The sequence below is a fragment of the Aquarana catesbeiana genome, linkage group LG06 (genome assembly GCF_042186555.1).
Source record: "Aquarana catesbeiana isolate 2022-GZ linkage group LG06, ASM4218655v1, whole genome shotgun sequence".
Lineage (NCBI taxonomy): Eukaryota > Metazoa > Chordata > Amphibia > Anura > Ranidae > Aquarana > Aquarana catesbeiana.
In genome coordinates this window covers 24,543,147-24,561,823 of record NC_133329.1, presented here as the reverse complement: position 1 = coordinate 24,561,823, position 18,677 = coordinate 24,543,147, and the positions used below count along the sequence as shown (strand labels likewise).

The 18,677-nt window shown below is 42.0% G+C and overlaps 1 protein-coding gene across 1 annotated transcript in view; it reads left to right on the top strand.

The window, feature by feature from the left end:
• Positions 1-18,677, top strand: part of LOC141147917 (uncharacterized) — a 422,322-nt gene that overhangs the window by 17,830 nt on the left and 385,815 nt on the right. The window contains exon 4 of the mRNA XM_073635076.1: positions 1,340-1,365. Coding sequence (XP_073491177.1) covers positions 1,340-1,365 — 26 coding nt within the window. The remainder of the gene's footprint in view (positions 1-1,339; positions 1,366-18,677) is intronic.

The following is an 18,677-nucleotide window of genomic DNA, read 5'->3' as shown; positions in this document are numbered from 1 at the left end:
GTAGCACTACCCCCTTAAGAGCCATTGTTGTTTTTGGGTCCACCTATAGCTGCACAGCCATGTAACACACATTTTCCAACTTTTAATTAAGTCAGTAACCAGTCCATGGACTTGTTTTATTTGGGGTAAACAACTTAGATGACGTCTAGGGGTATATGGGATGTCCAAACTGACTAGAAACAAACAACAAGGAGAACAAATTTAGGCTGGGTTCACACTATGTGCATCCCCGTTCAATGGTTCAGGTGCAAATGAGGTCCGTGTTTTTGCCTGAATTTGGACCTGAAACAGAGCCAAAGACGTACAGGACCCTTCTGCTGTGCGCTCCGCAGCAGCCCCGGAGATGTGTGAACCGGCTCCATTCAGAGCCAGTGACACTCTTCCATCATGTGAATTGGATGTGGAGAAATCCACATCCAATTCGCATCAGTGTGAACCCAGCCTTACTGTACAAAAAGGATCCTGGACTCTACTCCCTCCAGAGTAACTTCTGTCTCTTGACAGATCAGATGCAAAGGAGGTTATTTACAAGTGCACTTTCAGTGCAATTTCAAGTGCACTTTGTGCAAAGTGGATTTGCCTTTAGTAAAAAACACCCAATGTCTCTGTAAGGAGCACTTGGTCCCCTTTTAGTGAATCTCCTCAGACCCCAACTGGAAACTACCTGCCAACCTTGCTGCCTTAAAGAGTATCCCAGGGAAAGGGATTCCAGAAGCGACTTGTTTTAGCACTGTCTCACGGATAACTGGTTGGGTATGGCATCTAGCAGTCCTCTCCCTTGTAGGCCCTGGGGCTGTAGAGGTACTTACGCTGTCTATGTCCTACAGCTTTAGGTGAAACTGCTTTCACGCCTTTCACTGGGCTAGTTTCTTTCCTGGCTATGCAGGCTGTCCTTCCTCAATTAACTGCAAGGCAGTGCATATCCCTCTATCAGCTTTCTTCCTTCTTCAAGCTTAAAGGCACAACCCCCTTTAGGCTGAAGGGGCACCCTCCCAGGCTACAAAGCAGCACCTCAACAATCCATCCTTCACCCAACTCCTCTTACTGGCCAGGCTCTCTCATATTTATGGGCTGATGCAGCCACTCTGCCATGCCTCCTGCCTAGGGATTAGCACCTCATCATGGCCTCCACCTACTGGCTTCTAGAAACTTCTCCAAGATTCTAGATACAGGGGGAGGTACCAGAAGCCTGACCTTTAGAGCCTTCTAGCCTGACCTAAAGTAACCCACTGACTCATACCCAGGCTTCTAACAAGCCTCTATCTACACTAGCGAACTATATACACAAGAGAGCGCTACATTTCCACAATATCTCATATTTGTCTTTTTTTCTTTACAGGGAAAAGCCCTGAACAGAAATTGCAGGTAAGGCATAGATATGCAGTGGGTGCGATTTCCCCATAATATAGTTTTATTACCTGTCCATCCTGTTTGTAGATCCATTTTTTTCCACTTCCTTTAAAAGACTAAAATGTCTAGCGAAAATGATAGTAACAGGGTTTTGGCCAAATTATAGCTGTTACTGTAACTGCCTTTAAAGTAAAACTATAGGCAAAACTTTCTCCTGGTGCATCCATGGCAGCATACTAGTCATAAGCTCCACTGCGGACTCCACCCTCAGGACATTACATTTTATAAAAGAAAAGGTTAGGGACCCCCTTTCATTCTTCTTTTTTTTCCCTCATACTTCATGGTCAGTGAACAGTTAGACGATTGTCCTTACCTCTGCTCTAAGCAGCTTCTGTCTGGGTTCAGCCTATCCCAGAAGTAGTCCTTATTTCTGGGCCGCTAAATGCTCTGATAGGGTGAGGAGTCCCTTCTGGGGGTCTATTGGGACTTCAGCAGTCTCCTAACCAGAAGCGTTTATCTGATCTTAGAGATTGGGTTTCTGACAGACCTGGGACTCTGTTAGCAGTTTTTCCTGTTATATTTCTTTCCTTTCTTTTTCCCTCTCAGTCTTTTTTCCCCCCTATTTCTTCTTTTCCATCCTATTGTTCCCCTTTTCCTTGCCATCTATCTTTGCAGTGCCTCTAACCTTTGGAGCTGCTGCAGTCTTTTCATTAGTTTTTCTGTAGAACTGGCACAAACCTCTCACTGGCCTTTCTACACTGTTTTACTGGGTAGCTGGGCTGCACATGCGCCGGTGTTCCAGAAGCCGGTGAGGATGCGGCCGGCCGTGCCGGTTCAGGTGGTCTCTGCATTGCGCATACGCAATGTCTGGGAGGCTCCGGCAGCCATCTAAGATAGGGGCAATGAAATCTTTTTGCCCCTATTACATTGCAGGAGGGTTTTTTGACCTGCAGATGCCCCTCCCCCTGTATATGCCCCTCCCCCTGTATATAAGGGTGCCAGAGTCCTCAGTATGACAGCCTTCTATCTCCTGAAAGGTTGCCTTTGTCTGGAGCTCCTGTGAGTGCCTCTTTTTCCCTCTATGTGATAGGTTCTTATTGGATGCCTCCCTTTTCTCAGCATTTTCTTTATAAAATCTTTTAAAATCTTTTTTTCTTTTTTAACCACTTCAATACCAGGCACTTAGACACCTTCCCGCCCATGCCAATTTTCAGCTTTCAGCGCTGTTGCAATTTGAATGACAACACTACACTGTATCCAAACTAATTTTTTATCATTTTGTTCCCACAAACAAAGCTTTATTTTGGTGGTATTTGATCACCTCTGCGGTTTTATTTTTTGCGCAACAATTAAAAAAAGACCGAAAATTTTGAAAAAAAACAAGTTTTTCTTTGTTTCTGTTAAAATTTTTTGTAAATAAGTACGTTTTCTTCTTCAATGAGGGGCACTGATATGGCTGCACTGACAGGCACCGATGAGGTGGCACCAATGGGCACCGATGAGGTGGCACCAATGGGCACTGATAGGTGGCACTGATGGGCACTGATAAGTTTCACTGGTTGCGGCACTGATGGGCTCTCATAGGTGGCACCGATGGGCACTTGTAGGTAGCATTGATTGGTACTTATGGGTGGCACAGATAGGTGGGCACAGATAGGTGGGCACAGATAGGCACTGACAGGTGGCACCAATGGCCACTGACAGGTGGCACTGATGACACTGATTGAACTGGTGGCATTGCTGGGCAGAACTGAAACATAATGGTGCCAATCAGTGCCCATTTCTGGGCACTGATTGGCACAGATTGGGCACATGTGGATGACCATGGGGTACATACCTGGCCATCCACATGTTGCCCCTTCCCTGGTGGTCCTAGTGGCGATCCCTGGTGGTCCAGTGTGGTGATCTGAGGGGGGGGGCCGTGATTGGACATAGCTGATCACATGGTAAAGAGCCTCCGCCAGAGGCTCTTTACCAAGATCGGTGGAGCGGTGTGTCAGGCTGACACACCGCTCCACCGATTGCCGCGATACGCTCCCCCGCGGGAGTGTGGCGCCATGTTATCCTGCTGGACGTCATATGACGCCCAGTCAGGATAACGGAACCACCGCCAGGCCCTCATATGCTATGGGCCGGGCGGGAAGTGGTTAAATCTTTAAAAAAAAATGTGTTTAACTGGTTACCTTTATTTTTCTTTGTAGCTGCTCTCTCTGTCAAGGTCATGAGTCAATCGCCATCTGACCAAGGCCCTCACATTATTCTTAAGTAAGGACCTTTGGCAAAAGAAAAAAAAAAGATAATTACAACAATAAAAAAGAGCACATTAACGCTGGCACATTTTGAGCCCTGAACACTCAAAGAAGTCAAAGGGGACAACCAGGCATCCGCAAGAATCCATCTATGTCAGGCTGGACCCCCATGGTCGTCGTCAGAGGCACTGATCAAGTATCCGACAAAAATCCACGAGGGGTCACTGTTCATCTCCCTCTCTAAGCCACGATTGGCCTAGGAAGTGCTGGGCATGCGGTGCCACTCCTATGGCTGATTTGAAAAAAGTTGTCCAGAATTCATTTTCTGAAATGATGGCCTCCATGCTCTTTCAGCAAAAACCTCAGCATACTCAGGAAGAGGGAGTAGAGCAGGCTGTTCCTGGCCCATCCACAAATGAGTCTATCCTCCCAGCATCAGAACAACCCTCTAAGCCGTCAACAGTTAAAGACCTGTCGGGGAATCATCAGATCCTACCAGGTTTAGCTTCACTCTAGTTAAAAATCCTAGGTCCAAGCATTGAGACAGGTTATTGGCTGGGAAGAGGCCGAAGAGCCACCTAAGATAGTAAAAATGTATTTTCCTTTCCTAAGAAAACGTTTTTGCCTCTAATGGATGAGATCAAGGGCCTCATTGAGGAAGAGTAGAAAAAAACGGAGAAAAGTATCATTCCCTCTAAATCGTCTCAATAAATTGTACCTGCTGGCAGAGGTAGATGAGGTTATGCTTGACTGTCTCCCAGTAGCCAATGTAGCAGTGATCTGCTTCGCTAAAAATATAACTTTACCCATGAATGATTCAACCTCTGCTAAAGACCGTCTGGATAGACATATTGATATATTGATACCAATTTGAAGAAAGTTTATCAGACAGTCGTGGGGAGCCTGCAGATCAGCAATCACACTAACATCAGTGTCCAATGCCATCAGTGTGTGGACAGACAAAATAGAAACAGCGATTTAACAAGAGGTCCCCAAGGAGGACATAAATAAAACACTTGAATAACAATCTTTCTGCTGATTTTGTTGGAGAAGCAGCTATTGATATCATCAGATGCTCGGCCAGATCAATGTTGTATACGGTGATGGCTAAATGAGCCTTATGGTTAAAGCCATGGGTGGCAGATGCAGCATCGAATCAATATTGGTGCAAGATTCACTTCAAAGGCAAGGCTCTCTTCTGTGAAAAGCTTGAAGGGGGGGGCAAGCCTTCTGCCTCAAGACAAAAGAATGGGACACTCTAGGATTTTTTTCATCCAGACTTCAATCCCCAAGAAGCATACAGGCAACCTTTCTAAAGACACACAAACAGAAAGTTCTCCCCAACCCTCAGGACCCCACTAAGTCCTTTTGACACTGGGCCATCCCAGGAGATCCCGGTCGGTGCCAGGCTGCAACTCTTTTTGGAAGCATCAATGCAAGGATCCCTGGGTGGTTTCTACAGTCTGTTTCAGTCACTTTTAGACCTTAGTCACCTCCCTCAAAATTACTTCTCACCCACAAGGATTATGAAGGTTACCGAAGGTTTAAATTGAAGGTTACTTCCTGCTCTATCTGCAAACCCAAAAGGCAGTTATCCCAGTCCATCCTTTAGAGAGGTATACAGGTTTCTATTCCGCTCTCTTTCAAGTCCCAAAAAGAAATGGAGGTTGGAGACTGGTAATAGATCTGAAGAAATTGAACCTCTACATACATCTGGAATCTTTCAAAATGGAGCCTCTCCAGACAATCATCCAGGCCGCGCAGTCGGGAGACTGGATGCTATCCATGGATCTACAGGATGCATATTTACATATACCTATTCTTGCAGCTTTTAAGAGGTATCTAAAATTTGTGATCAGCCAACTTTACCTTCAATTCTGGAGCCAGCTCTTCGGACTTTGTAGCTCTCCAAGAGTATTTATAAAAGTTCTGATCTCAGTACTAGCCCCCCTGAGAGAGAGGGGGCTCAGAGTCTTTCACTATTTGGATGATATTATGCTACTAGCAAACTCTCTCATATTTCGGCTGGTTGGTGAGCAAAAAGAAGAGTCAGCTAAACCCATCCCAGGAGATGGTTTATCTGTGAGCCCTCTTCAATACTTCAAGGGGAACAGTATCTCCTCCCCCTCAGAAAGTGATTTCTGTTGCACGGAAGATGAGCGCACTCAAAACAACGTTTCATCTATTGCCATGCAAATGCCTAATTCTCATTAGAGACTATGTCAGCTTGCATTCCAATGTTGCCCTGAGTACATTGGCACCTGAGACAATTTCAGCTGGGCATCCTGTCACAATTGAAGAAGCGGTCCCTGTCCCAAGTGATCTGTCAGATGAATCCTATGAGCAGGAGACTCCTATGGTGGACCAAAGAGGAAATACTGTACATCTGGGGTACATCTCTTGGACCATAATTACCACAGCTGCCAGCATAATGGGCTGGGGGGCTCACTGTGATCAAACCTCGGTACAGGCAAGGTGGTCATTTCCCACAAAAGAAATCGCATCAAATATCCTGGAGATTCAGTCAGCCTTTCTGACAATGAGAGCCTTGGTATCACAGATCAAAGACAAATCAGTACTACTGCACATGGACAATCGGATAATAGTATCCCACATCCAGCGCCAGGGAGGTATACACAGCCTATCCTTATTGAGGGAAGTGGAACCTATCATGTTGTGGGCAGAGAGAAATTTGATAGACCTAAAGGCGCTCTACCTGCCGAGACACTTGGAAGAAGGAGGCCAATCTTTGGAACTTCCAGGATGGCAACCAGTGGTCCCTTCATCCCCCAATTTTCAGCTAGATCATGGATCTATGAGGATAGCTGGAAATAGATCTCTTTGCCTCAGAAACCAATGCCAAGTTACCCAGATTCATCTCACGCCTCCCTCTTCCACAGGCAGAGGTGGTGGGTGCTCTATTGAACCCATGTTTGTGCACTCTTGCCTATGTCTTTTCTCCTTGTCCCCTTACCTGGGGGTTTATAAAAAGACTAATAATGGAATCAATATCAGTGATAGCAATTCTTCCATATTGGCCAAGACACCTGTGGTTTCCCTTAGTGGTACATCTCAGCATTTAAAGAACGGTCAAGTAGGAGGGAAGAGTCTGATAATGGCGCCGATAGGCTGCATGCCGTGAGGAGTCCGTGATCTCTCCCTCTGCCTCCAGGATGAATGACTGCTAATGCCGCTATGCCCCCCCACTGCACCTTCTCACTTGCACTTGATACATGAAGACCCCCCCCCCGCTGAAAGAGGAGATGATGATGAGGAGTTGTTGTCGGTAAGCCGGCGGGGAAGACGGAGAGGGAACGGTCAGAGCTTTCTGACTGTTACCTCTCCTGCAGGTCCCGGCTGTCTGTACTCGAGTGTCTGTGCTCCGGTGCCTGCTCGAGGTGAACCGTGCTCGGTGTTCAGCTGTCGGGGGAGCCGACAGAGAGTGAAGGGAAGGACAAACAAGTAGCTCCGAGAGGAGCCGAACAAGCAAACGGACAGAGGCTGTGGGCTTGAGGGAAACAGACGCCGGTGGAAGCGCTCTAACCTCCTCCCCTCTGCAGATAAGTAAAATTTGATTAAAGATTAAGAACGGGAAGGGAAAAAAATGTGTTTGTACTAGAAAGAAAGGGGAGAGGGAAAGGGGGAAAGAAGACAAAGAAAAAAGAGGAAAAACATATAATAGAAGAGTCTGTGATATTGAAGGAATAAGTCTATAGAGGAAATACTGAGAAGAAGCTACAGTGTATTAAAATAAAAAACAGACGCTACAAAGTGATATAATACAGAAATACACATACTAGTACATATGTTAAAGGTTTGCAGCAGTGTATTTGCAAGAGTATTTGCAATTGGTAGCAGAGTATTTCTATGAGTATTCTATGAGTATTTCTATGAATGATTAGAGATTGTTAGACAAACAATAAATGATAAACGATCGACGATAAACGATCGACCAAGGTTTGGATGGACAAAAGATCGGTGAACCATAACATTTTTTTCTATATATTTGGAGGTCCCATGGAGCTGTGTGTATAAGGAAAAAAAAGAGACACAAGGGAAAAATATATATATCTTAACGATATCATTTTTTTTTCCTCTCTCTACGCTTCCTTCATTAAAAGAGTAAAATGGCAAGGAGTGGTGGAGCGGTAGCTAAATCACCATGGCCTAGCTTAGACCCCAGCCCCGGCCCCATGAATAGATACCTAACACAAGGAAATGGGGAGGGAGAAAGTCAACAGAGTACAAAGGGCCGGCAGACAGATACTAAGGAAAGGAAGGAAAAAAAGGAGAAAAAGGGTCAGAGCAAGACAGCAGTGGAAATAAGCCTACTCTCAGAATCCAGAATGGACCAAGACTTAGAAGTAGACGGTGAAGGAGATATTAGAGGGAGGAAGACCAACATTCAGCTCAATTACCAACAAAATCCGATATGGAAAAAATGTTTGCCGTCCTGGAAAACTCTTTGAAGGCAGAAATTACAACAATTCATAAGGATCTGGGCCACATGCTCTCAAGAGTCGAAGAAGAAGAGATAAGAGCGGATTCCCACTTAAAAATTATAAAAGAGCTGAGGGGCGAAATAAACATGTTAAAAAAGGAACAACAGGAACAAATTTACAAAATAGAACATCAAGAAAACAGGGAACAAAGGAAAAATTTGAGAATCCAAGGCCTCCCTTAGCCTATGCAAGATGAAAATCTAATAGAAATAATAAATACGATTTTTAACCCTATTTTGGGAAAAGGAGAAGCCAACATAATAAATATAGAAAGAGCACACAAAATAAGAAGACCCCAAGGGCTCTCAACAGAAAAACCAAGAGACATAATTGTTTGATTTAAAAACTGGGAAGAAAAAAAATCAAATCTGGATGAACTTGAAGAGAAAATCACCAATTGAATATGAAGAAAAAACTATACAAATTTTCCAAGACTTATCGCAAGAAACCTTGGGAAGAAGGACACTAAAACCTTTATTGAAAATCCTTCAAGAACAGGAAATACAATATGATTGGGGTTTCCCTGCATGCCTGAATGCTAAGAGAAATGGAAGAAGCGCTAGGCTAAGATTCATAGAAGAGATTCCATACTTATATAAAAAACTAGAAATCCCAATACCAGAAAATCCTAGAGACTTAACTCCTAGACAAGAACAAACAGTGACACAAGATGAAGCACAATGGCAACTGAGCTCAAGAAACAGAGTACAAGAGATAATGTCATAAACTGAAGCTGAATGGAACTTGAGCTCAAGAAAACAGAGTAACAGACTAAAAACGATAAGATTTCCTAATACTTAGAGGAAGGAGGGGAGAGGGGTGGAGGTGGGGGGAAAGTAGAAAAAAAAAAAAACATAGTGGAGGTGGGGAGGAGGGGTCAGGACTTACAGGTGTGCTCCGGGGGCCACCCTTTCTTAACACAAAAGAGGTGGGCCCAGTGTGCATAATAGATTTCCACCTCGGTCAAAGGAGAGCAGAGGGGGCAAGGGAGTGCCCCACAAAACAAAATCATCTTCTGCTCTAGAGACCATGAGGTCAAAACATCAACAACAAAGGGGGGGGGGAGGAAAGGGGAGGGAAAATACAGGGTAGGAGAAAGGGAAAGGGAGGGAGGAGGCTTGCTTGCATAAGAGGACATAGAGACCCTTCGGCCTGGAAAAAAGTTAAGGTACCTCCGCGTGTTGGCCCGGGGGGCCCCCCTCCCGGTCCTGAGTTTAGACCGGAGGGGGGGTTGGAGGGACACGTGGGGATTAGAAAAGAATGGAAGATACAAATAGTGTAAAAATTCTGTCATATAATGTCCGAGGATTAAACTCACCAGGGAAGAGAAGCATAATGCTAAGAGAATTGGAAAGAAGTAAGGCTGAAATAATATTTCTCCAGGAGACACACATTACCCAATATTCAAATATTAAAATATATTCAAGAAATATTACAACATGGATCTATGGAGATTCGCCAATAAAAAGGGCAAAAGAAGTGGCTATTGGATTGGGGAAAAATATTCATTTTATAATAGAACAGAGAAAAGTTGACCCAGAAGGACGCTTCCTCTTCTTTATAGGATCCATACAAGGTATAAAGTACACACTTGCTAATGTATACTGCCCCAATACAAACCCTAAAAAATATTTGATGGGAATATTGAAAGATCTAATGGAATTTAAACAAGGTAAACTAATACTGGCAGGAGACTTCAATTTCTCCATGGATCACAGATTAGACAGTACTTCAAATGCAATAGACAGAAAATAAGACAACTAAGGAAGTTAAAAAAAAAAACTATATAAATATCTACTAGTAGATCCATGGTGAATACAACATCCAAGTACAAAAGATTACAGTACCTGACCGCGAGATTGTGTTTCCAGCGCGATCCCATCGCGCTGGTTCTCGGTGACAGGGAATCATCGGGAAAGGAAAACAGTTTTTTCCTTTCGGGATGAGCGACAGGCAGTGCTGACAGCTGTCTGGTATGAATCATGAGGGGGAACTCCGCGCCAAATTTTAAATAAAAAACCGGCATGGGTTCCCCCCCAGGATTCATACCAGACAGCTGTCAGCACTGCCCGTCGCTCATCGCAAAAGGAAAAAAACATTTTTCCTTTCCCGATGAGCAAGCCAGCTCGGTGCTGGCTCCCGCGACGGGGCTCGCAGGTGTCAAATGTCGCTGATAACAGTGGCAAGATTGACACAATATCGCGGTCACCTACTGTACACATTTTATTTAACGGTACACGGAACGTATTCCAGGTTAGACTATATTATGGTAGAACACAGAAACCTGGAGGAAACAACAGAAACAAAAATAGGAATAATAACAGCTTCAGACCATTCCCCAGTAATGCTGAAGATGAAATTACAAGGGGAATCCTCTGGGAAAGGTACATGGAGAATAAATGAAGATTTAATTGAAGATAGGGAAACGGAAAAAACGACATCAGAAGAGATCAAAAAATATTTCCAGTAAAATGACACCCGAGAACTGTCAAAAGCAACCATCTGGGAGGCACATAAGACCGTCATCAGGGGTAAATTAATATCTATTGGAGCAGGAAAAAAGAAGGAAAGAAGAAAAAATATGATGAGAACTATAAAGGAAATACATAAACTGGAACAAAGGCATAACAAGCAAGTAGAAAAGGAAATATATCGGACTCTAATCTTAAAAAGAGAACAATTAAAGGAGTGGATGGAACAAGAAGAGAGGAGGGAGTTCAACAGGGTAGCACAGGAGAGATTCAAATGGGGTAATAAGCCAGGAAAATATCTTGCAAATATGGTAAGAAAAAAGAAGTCTCTAAATTACATTGAAAATAGTAAGAATAAACCCGTGCTGTGGAGTAAGTATTAATAAGTGAAAAATTACAAATAAAAAAATATGTAGAAATAAAAAATCAAGCAAAATGAAAAATAAAAAATTTTTTCAGTGAATGCAAAATCTATGTGTGTGTATATGTTTACACACAAACACACACATATACAATGTATATATACAATGAGGCTGCAGCTATAGTGTGAGGTAAGTACCCCAAAAAACTAACCAAAAGAAATTAATACTCAGCGCTGCCTCTCTAAAACATAAATTACATCTACCTATATCAAAGTGCTATAGTGCCAAATAAATTCATACAATGTAATTCAAAGTAAAGTGCAATAAAAAAAAATACGCCTGTGTGTATAAAGATGGTGTCTTCTGTCCAGCGGATATATAAGTTGGTTGTACCTCAGAGAATGGAATCTTCTTCCCTCCACCGCTTGTTATGGGTCCAGCACACTATATTACGGTATTACACTATATCCTCTCTTTCCTCACTTGTCCGAACTTTACCTCTTCAATCGCCTATGACTGAGTAAAGTATGCTGGACCCATAACAAGCGGTGGAGGGGAGAAGATTCTATTCTCTGAGGTACAACCAACTTATATACCCGCTGGACAGAAGACACCATCTTTATACACACAGGCATATTTTTCATCTCTATTTGGTGAGTGGGGACCCAGGAGGGGAACACAGGAAGTCACCAAGATTGCACCAATGTGTCACCAATCCCGTACTTCACAATAGATGAACTTTATTGATTGCACTTTACTTTGAATTACATTGTATGAATTTATTTGGCACTATAGCACTTTGATATAGGTAGATGTAATTTATGTTTTAGAGAGGCAGCGCTGAGTATTAATTTCTTTTGGTCTAAATTACATTGAGAAGATCAAAAATGAGAAAGGATAACTAGTAAATAAGACATCGGATGTTGCAATAGCCTTTCAACAATATTTCAGCTCATTATATGCGATAAAAAAACAGGAGACACAACTAGAAGAAGAAATAAGTAAAACGAAGATACAAGACCATCTAAAAAAAGCTAAGCTACCAAAAATTCAACCAGAGCAATTAAAAGAGCTGGAATTAAAGATAACACAAGAGGAGATCAAATTGGCTATAAAAGATACCCCAGTAGGTAGAAGCCCAGGACCAGATGGATATACGATGAAATACTACAAAAAATTTCAAGAACAACTGATCCCAAAGCTACATGAATATTTAAATAACATAGGTGAAGAAGAAGAAGTAAGACGAGAATCATTATTAGCCTACATTACAATCATACCCAAAGAGGGGAAAGATAAAACCAGTTGTTCGAGTTATAGGCCTATTGCCTTATTAAATTCTGATACAAAACTCTATGCAAAAATCTTAGCTACTAGATTAAAAAAATTAATACCACTTTGGATAAACCCTGACCGAAATGGATTTGTGCCGGGCAGAGAAGGACGGGACAATAGTATAAAAACAATTTTGATGTTACATAAGAAGAAATCAAGCTGATCCCCAGCTCTACTCCTGTCAATAGATGCAGAGAATGCATTTGACAGGGTAGACTGGGGATTCATGATGGACATCTGGGATTGGGAACAAAAATTATGAAGTGGATAAAAAACTTATATAATGGCCCAACAGCAATGGTAAAGGTCAATGGGAGACTCTCACCGGTGTTTGAGATGTTTAACGAACACTGTCAATGGAACCATTTTTGGCGACACTCCGAAATAATCAAGATGTAGGAGGGTTGAGAGTTGGAGAAAAAGAGCACTAAATCGCGGCATACGCGGATGATATTTTGATGTTTGCAACCAACCCAAGAGTGACTTTGCCAAATATAATCAAGGAGGTGAAAGAATACGGGGAACTCTCAAATTTTAAAATCCAGTAAAAAACAGAAATATTAAATATTGGACTAGGAAAAAGTGAAGCCAAGACCCTCCAAAAAGAATTCCCATTTACATGGGTAAAAGAAGAACTAAAATACCTTGGAATCAAATTAACATCAACGGTCAAAAAAATATATCTGGCAAATTATATTCCATTAATTAATGAGATCAAGGAAGAGATAAAATAACTAAGTACACAATCAATATCATGGATTGAAAGAATAAACATGTTTAAAATGAAGATACTATCAAAAATAATATACAAATTTCAGATGTTGCCAATTTGGATTCCACAGAGTTTTTTCAAGATAATAAAAACAATATTGATAAAATACATTTGGCAAAACAAAAAGCCGAGAATCAAATTTGCACAAATCATGAGGAAAAGGCAACACGGAGGATTAGCAACACCAGACATAAATCGGTACTATAAAGCAATAGTTTTGTCACGAATGATTAAGTGGACAAATGGAAACAGGGAAAAAAAGTGGGTGGAGATGGAAAACACAATAAGTAGGACCAGATTGCACAAAAACATATGGATACCACAAAAGTTTAGAATAATCGACCCGGAAACTCACAAATTAACTAAAAACCTTTTTAAAACTTAGGACACAGTAGGCTGGAAAAATGAATGGACATATAATTCACCATTAATGGCCCTCACGGGAACAATTTTTTTATACCGGGGAAGGAGATATTTGCCGTTCACGAGATAAGAAATCCACAATTGAAAGATATTATCACAAAAGGAAGGATTAAAACACGATTAGAATTAGAAGAACTCAATGGGTAGAAGTAAGTGAATGGAAATTTTATCAATTAAGACACTTAGTAAATACACTACCACATCCAATTAGAGATGAAGGGGAATTAAGCCCATTGGAAAAACTTTGCTTTACCCAAATGCCACTGAAAAATGGAATATCAAAAATTTACGGAATATTGACAGACCTAGAAGGACAAGGAAGACCTGCCTACATCGAACAATGGGAAAAAGAATTGGAAACAAAGCTAGAAGATCACCAAGTGGAAAAGATGATAGGAATGGGATATAATAATGCCTGGGATATAAATACCATTGAAATTAATTATAAATTTTTAGCAAGATGGTACCTGACCCCAGTGAGAACCCATAGATACCAACCAGAAAGAACACCATTGTGTTGGAGAAACTGCAATCAAAGGGCAACGATGGTGCATATATGGTGGAAGTGTCCAAAAATAAAGGAGCACTGGCATGAAATATGAGTAATATAAAGGAGATAACTGGTGAGAACAAAATATATGGACTTGCTTATTTCATGATTACAAAATCCCAAAGAAACAATACATGAGAACAATAATCCCAAAACTCCTGAATGCCGCAAAGGGTCTGATCCCAAAAAAATGGTTAAGTAGTGAAAAACCAGGTATAAGAGAGTGGTTTGAACAAATAGATTTTTATAGTAAAATGGACCTACTAAGTAGTAGGGATAGAGGACAATATAAGAAATATACTAGCACCTGGGAGGGTTGGAAAAACTTTAAAGCTTCAGATATATATCTGGAAAAGATGAAAGAAGGTGAAGTGCCGTGAGTTAGAAACTGAAGGGACCTAGGAAGAAACAAACCAAATAGGAGGGAAGGGAAGGGGAGGGAAAAAAGGGAAGAGGGAAAGAGAGACAAGGAATAGGTAGGGTAGTAGGAGTAGTTTTATATATTATTGTTTTTTTTTTCTTTTTTTTTTCTTCTTTTCTTAAGTAAAATAAATTAAATATTTAAATAACTAATAAAGAAACTGTTGAACAAGCTACTATGATGTGAAAATGATATGGGACAAAATTGAACTGCAAAGTTGAAATAAGTCTCTCAGAAAATTTCGCTGAGGTGGAAAAAAAATAAAATAAAGACCGGTCAAGATCCCTTTCATGCCTCACTTACTCTCTCAAGGGAATCTCTCAGATCCCAACCTTAACAGGTTGAACCTTCAGGTCTGGAGGTTGAAAGGCAAAGGTTCCAATTATTAAGATGTTCATCCAATGTGATCTTGACCTTTCTGAAAGCCATAAAACCTTCAATCAATAATATGTATTCCAAAGTCTGGGACAAGTTAAAAGCTTTTGCCAATGGCAGGGGGTTTGATCCTGCTCCACCACCTACCTCTTTACTGTTGGACTTTCTCAAAGCAGGCTTGGATCTGGGCCTAGGTTTAAGCTCTCTTAAAGAGGAGTTCCACCCAGGGGGTCCATTAAAAAAAAAAAATTAAAAGTCAGCAGCTACAAATACTGCAGCTGCTGACTTTTAATTGGACACTTACCTGTCCCTGGGTCTAGCCATGTGGGGGTTTGAAGCCCCACTCGTCCCCCCCTCCGCTCGTCAGCGCCGGCATTTCAACTGTGGCCGCTGGGCTGTGGCTTCACAGCCTGGCACCCACTGCGCATGCGCGAGTGGCGCCGTGAGCCGTGATTGGCCGCTCAATCACCTGGGACCTGTAATGGGTCCCAGATGATTGACAGGAGGGAGGGAGCAGAGCCGAGCCCTTCCTGTGCCGAGGGGGAAGTGATGTCACCAGCCCAGGCAAAGGAAGAGGCAGACTACGAGGGACCACCTAGCAACAGGCATTTAGAGGTAAGTAAAAAAAAAAAAAATATCCAATTTTTTTTGTTTTTTTTTTAGAATTTTTCAGGTATTTTTGTTTTTTTGGGTGGAACCCCACTTTAAGGTCCAGGTCACAGCAATCTCAGCAGCCACAGACAAAAGGTGGACAGAAAATTTCCTTGTCATTCATTTCTTTCACACCGTAAGAAAATTATGTCCACCAGTTTATATCAGAACAACCCTTTGCTCCCTCTGAAACAGCTTCATAATGGAACCTAACTCTTAAAATGGCCTTCTTAATTGCAGTGGCTTCAGGCAGAACATTTTTTAGAATTGTAGGCCCTGGGAGCAGAAAGAGAACACATTGTCTTGTACCCAGATAGGGTAGAACTATGTACGGTACGTGGGTTTGTACCCAAGGTGCCTTCCCCTGCTACTTTGGCTGAACCTTGGGCTCTACCGATCTTCTCAGATCCTACCTCAGGTTCTCTCCACGAGCTGGATATCTCCAATGTTCTTAAACTCTACCTTCAGCTACAGCCTTCAGAAAATCAGTAAAGCTGTTCATAATTCCTTGGGGCAAAAACAAGAGCAAGGAAGCCTCATCAAGGTCAATTGCACCTTGGATAGTCAAGCTAATCCATAAGGCTTACAGGGCTAAGGGTTTGGATCTTCCTTCTTCAGCCAGGGTACACTCGACCAGTGCAGTTTCATCTTCTTTGGCTGCAAGGGCAAATGTCTTGGTGGATATGATTTGTAGAGCAGCAACGTGGTCTTACCAGCACAGGCACTACAGGGTGGACCCAGGAGCACTCACGTGGAGTTTGGAAGGAGGACAATTGTTTCCTCAAAATAAATATTTTTTTTCAAAGCATTACCCAACTGTTTCGGATAGTTATTTATCACTAGTATGCTGCCATGGATGCATCAGGAAAACAGAAAATTGCTTCATACTTACCATAATTTTTCTTGGTGCATATTCATGGCAGCATACGTACCTTCCCTTGGCATTCTATATTATGGAGAATGATGGGGGGGTCCTTAACCTTCTCTTTTATAATATTCACTGTCCTGAGGGGGGAGCCCAAGGCCTAGCTTATCACTAGTATGCTGCCATGGATTCACAAGGAAAATTACGGTAAGACACAATTTTCTGTTTTTTTTTTTCACTTTGGATAGAGTAAGGGAGGGTTTTAACCTATGTCAGATTGGGGAGGTTTCCCTTCACTTCCTGTCCCATAGCTAAAATAGGAAGTGAAAGGAAATCTCTGCAAATTAAGGGAATTCCTTGGGGAACTAGTGTCCCCATTGGAAAATGTCTCCTCTATTACTTTTCTGGGAAAAACACAATATTTGGGGTTTTCTTTACTTTCACTTACAATGATAGTGATAAACAGGACAAATAGAGGAGGGGGAATCTCCCTAACGGGGAACACAGACAGCAATAAAAACTGTAATGCCGTGTACACACGGGCGGACTTTTCGACCGGACCTTCAGCAGACTTTTTCTGTTGAAAATCAGACGGACTTTAGATTTGGAACATGTTTCAAATCTTTCCAACGGACTCAAGTCCGGTCGAAAAATCTATTCGTCTGTATGCTAGTCCGACGGACAAAAAAGGACACAAGGGCAGCTATTGGCTACTGGCTATGAACTTCCTTATTTTGGTCCCATCGTACATCATCACGTTAATACCAATGGACTTTCGAACGGACTTTAGTCCGTTCGTGTGTGGGCAAGTCCGGTCGTCCAAAAGTCCGTCGTAACTCCTCCGAAAGTCCGTCGGAAAGACCGTCGGACGTTTGATGCTGAAAAAATCCACCCATGTGTACACGGCATGATGCCCCGTACACACGATCGGACTTTCCGACAACAAAACCGTGGGTTTTTTTCCGAAGGATGTTGGCTCCAACTTGTCTTGCATACACACTGTCACACAAATGTTGTCGTAAATTCCGAATGTCAAGAACGCGGTGACATACAACATGAATGACAAGCCAAGAAAAATGAAGTTCAATAGCCAGAGCGGCTCTTCTGCTTGATTCCGAGCATACGTGCACTTTTGTGCGTCTGACTTGTGTACACACGATCGGAATTTCGGACAACAAGTTTTGTTGTTGGTAAATTTGAGAACCTGCTCTGAAACTTTTGTTGGCGGAAAGTCTGATAGCAAATGTTCTATGGAGCATACACACGGTCGGACTTTCCGACAACAAGCTCACATCCAACATTTGTTGTCAGAAAGTCCGACCGTGTGTACGGGCCATTAGGGTTTCTAATGCCTCACCACTCTGTCCAAAACAAAAATAAACATTTTTGCTTTAGCTATACTTTCAAAGTGTTAGGCTGGGTTTTCATACAATATATGCGGGTCCAGTTTTGGTGCAAAGTCCGGTGCAGTTTCCATTCAACTGTTTAGGTGCGATTCAGCTGCAAATTTGACAATTGACTTCAGCAGTTCCTCAAACGTTTTGTTTGGAGAATGCTATTCCTTAAGTCTGGGCACCCCATGTACCCCCAATCCCTATCCAAGTTCTTTGTTACCAAAATAAACACTAAAAACCAAACCCCCTAGACTGTTTCTTGAGCCATCGGAGAGTGTGTGAAAAATCCCTTTTGCCTAGCTGTGGGTGCTTTGTGGGGGAAATAGGCCCAAAGTCCAGCGGTTACTTCAGGTGTAGTGTTACAATTACATACTATATTACACAGTACATGGTTCTTGACAGTACAGTTCTTGATTGTTACACGGTATGTGAATTTACAGACAATCACAGTAATTCACATCTAATAATACTTATCCATAGCACAATGAAATGTACAAGGACCGAGTCTCTTTATGAGATTTGGTGTTTACAAGTTAAAAACATTTTTTTTTGCTAGAAAATTACTTAGAACCCCCAAACATTGTATATATATTTTTTCTAACACCCTAGAGAATAAAGTTGCGGTTGTTGCAATACTTTCTGTCTCACAGTATTTGTGCAGCAGTCTTACAAGCGCACTTTTTTGGAAAAAATACTTTTTTTGAATTAAAAAATAAGACAACGGTAAAGTTAGCCCATTTTTTTCTATATTGTGAAAGATAATGTTACGCCAAGTAAATTGATACCCAACATGTCACGCTTCAAAATTGCGCAGGTTTGTGGAATGGCAACAAACTTTTACCCTTAAAAATCTCCATAGGTGACGTTTAAAACCTTTTACAGGTTGCATGTTTTGAGTTACAGGGGAGGTCTAGGGCTAGAATTATTGCTCTTGCTCTAACAATCGTGGCGATACCT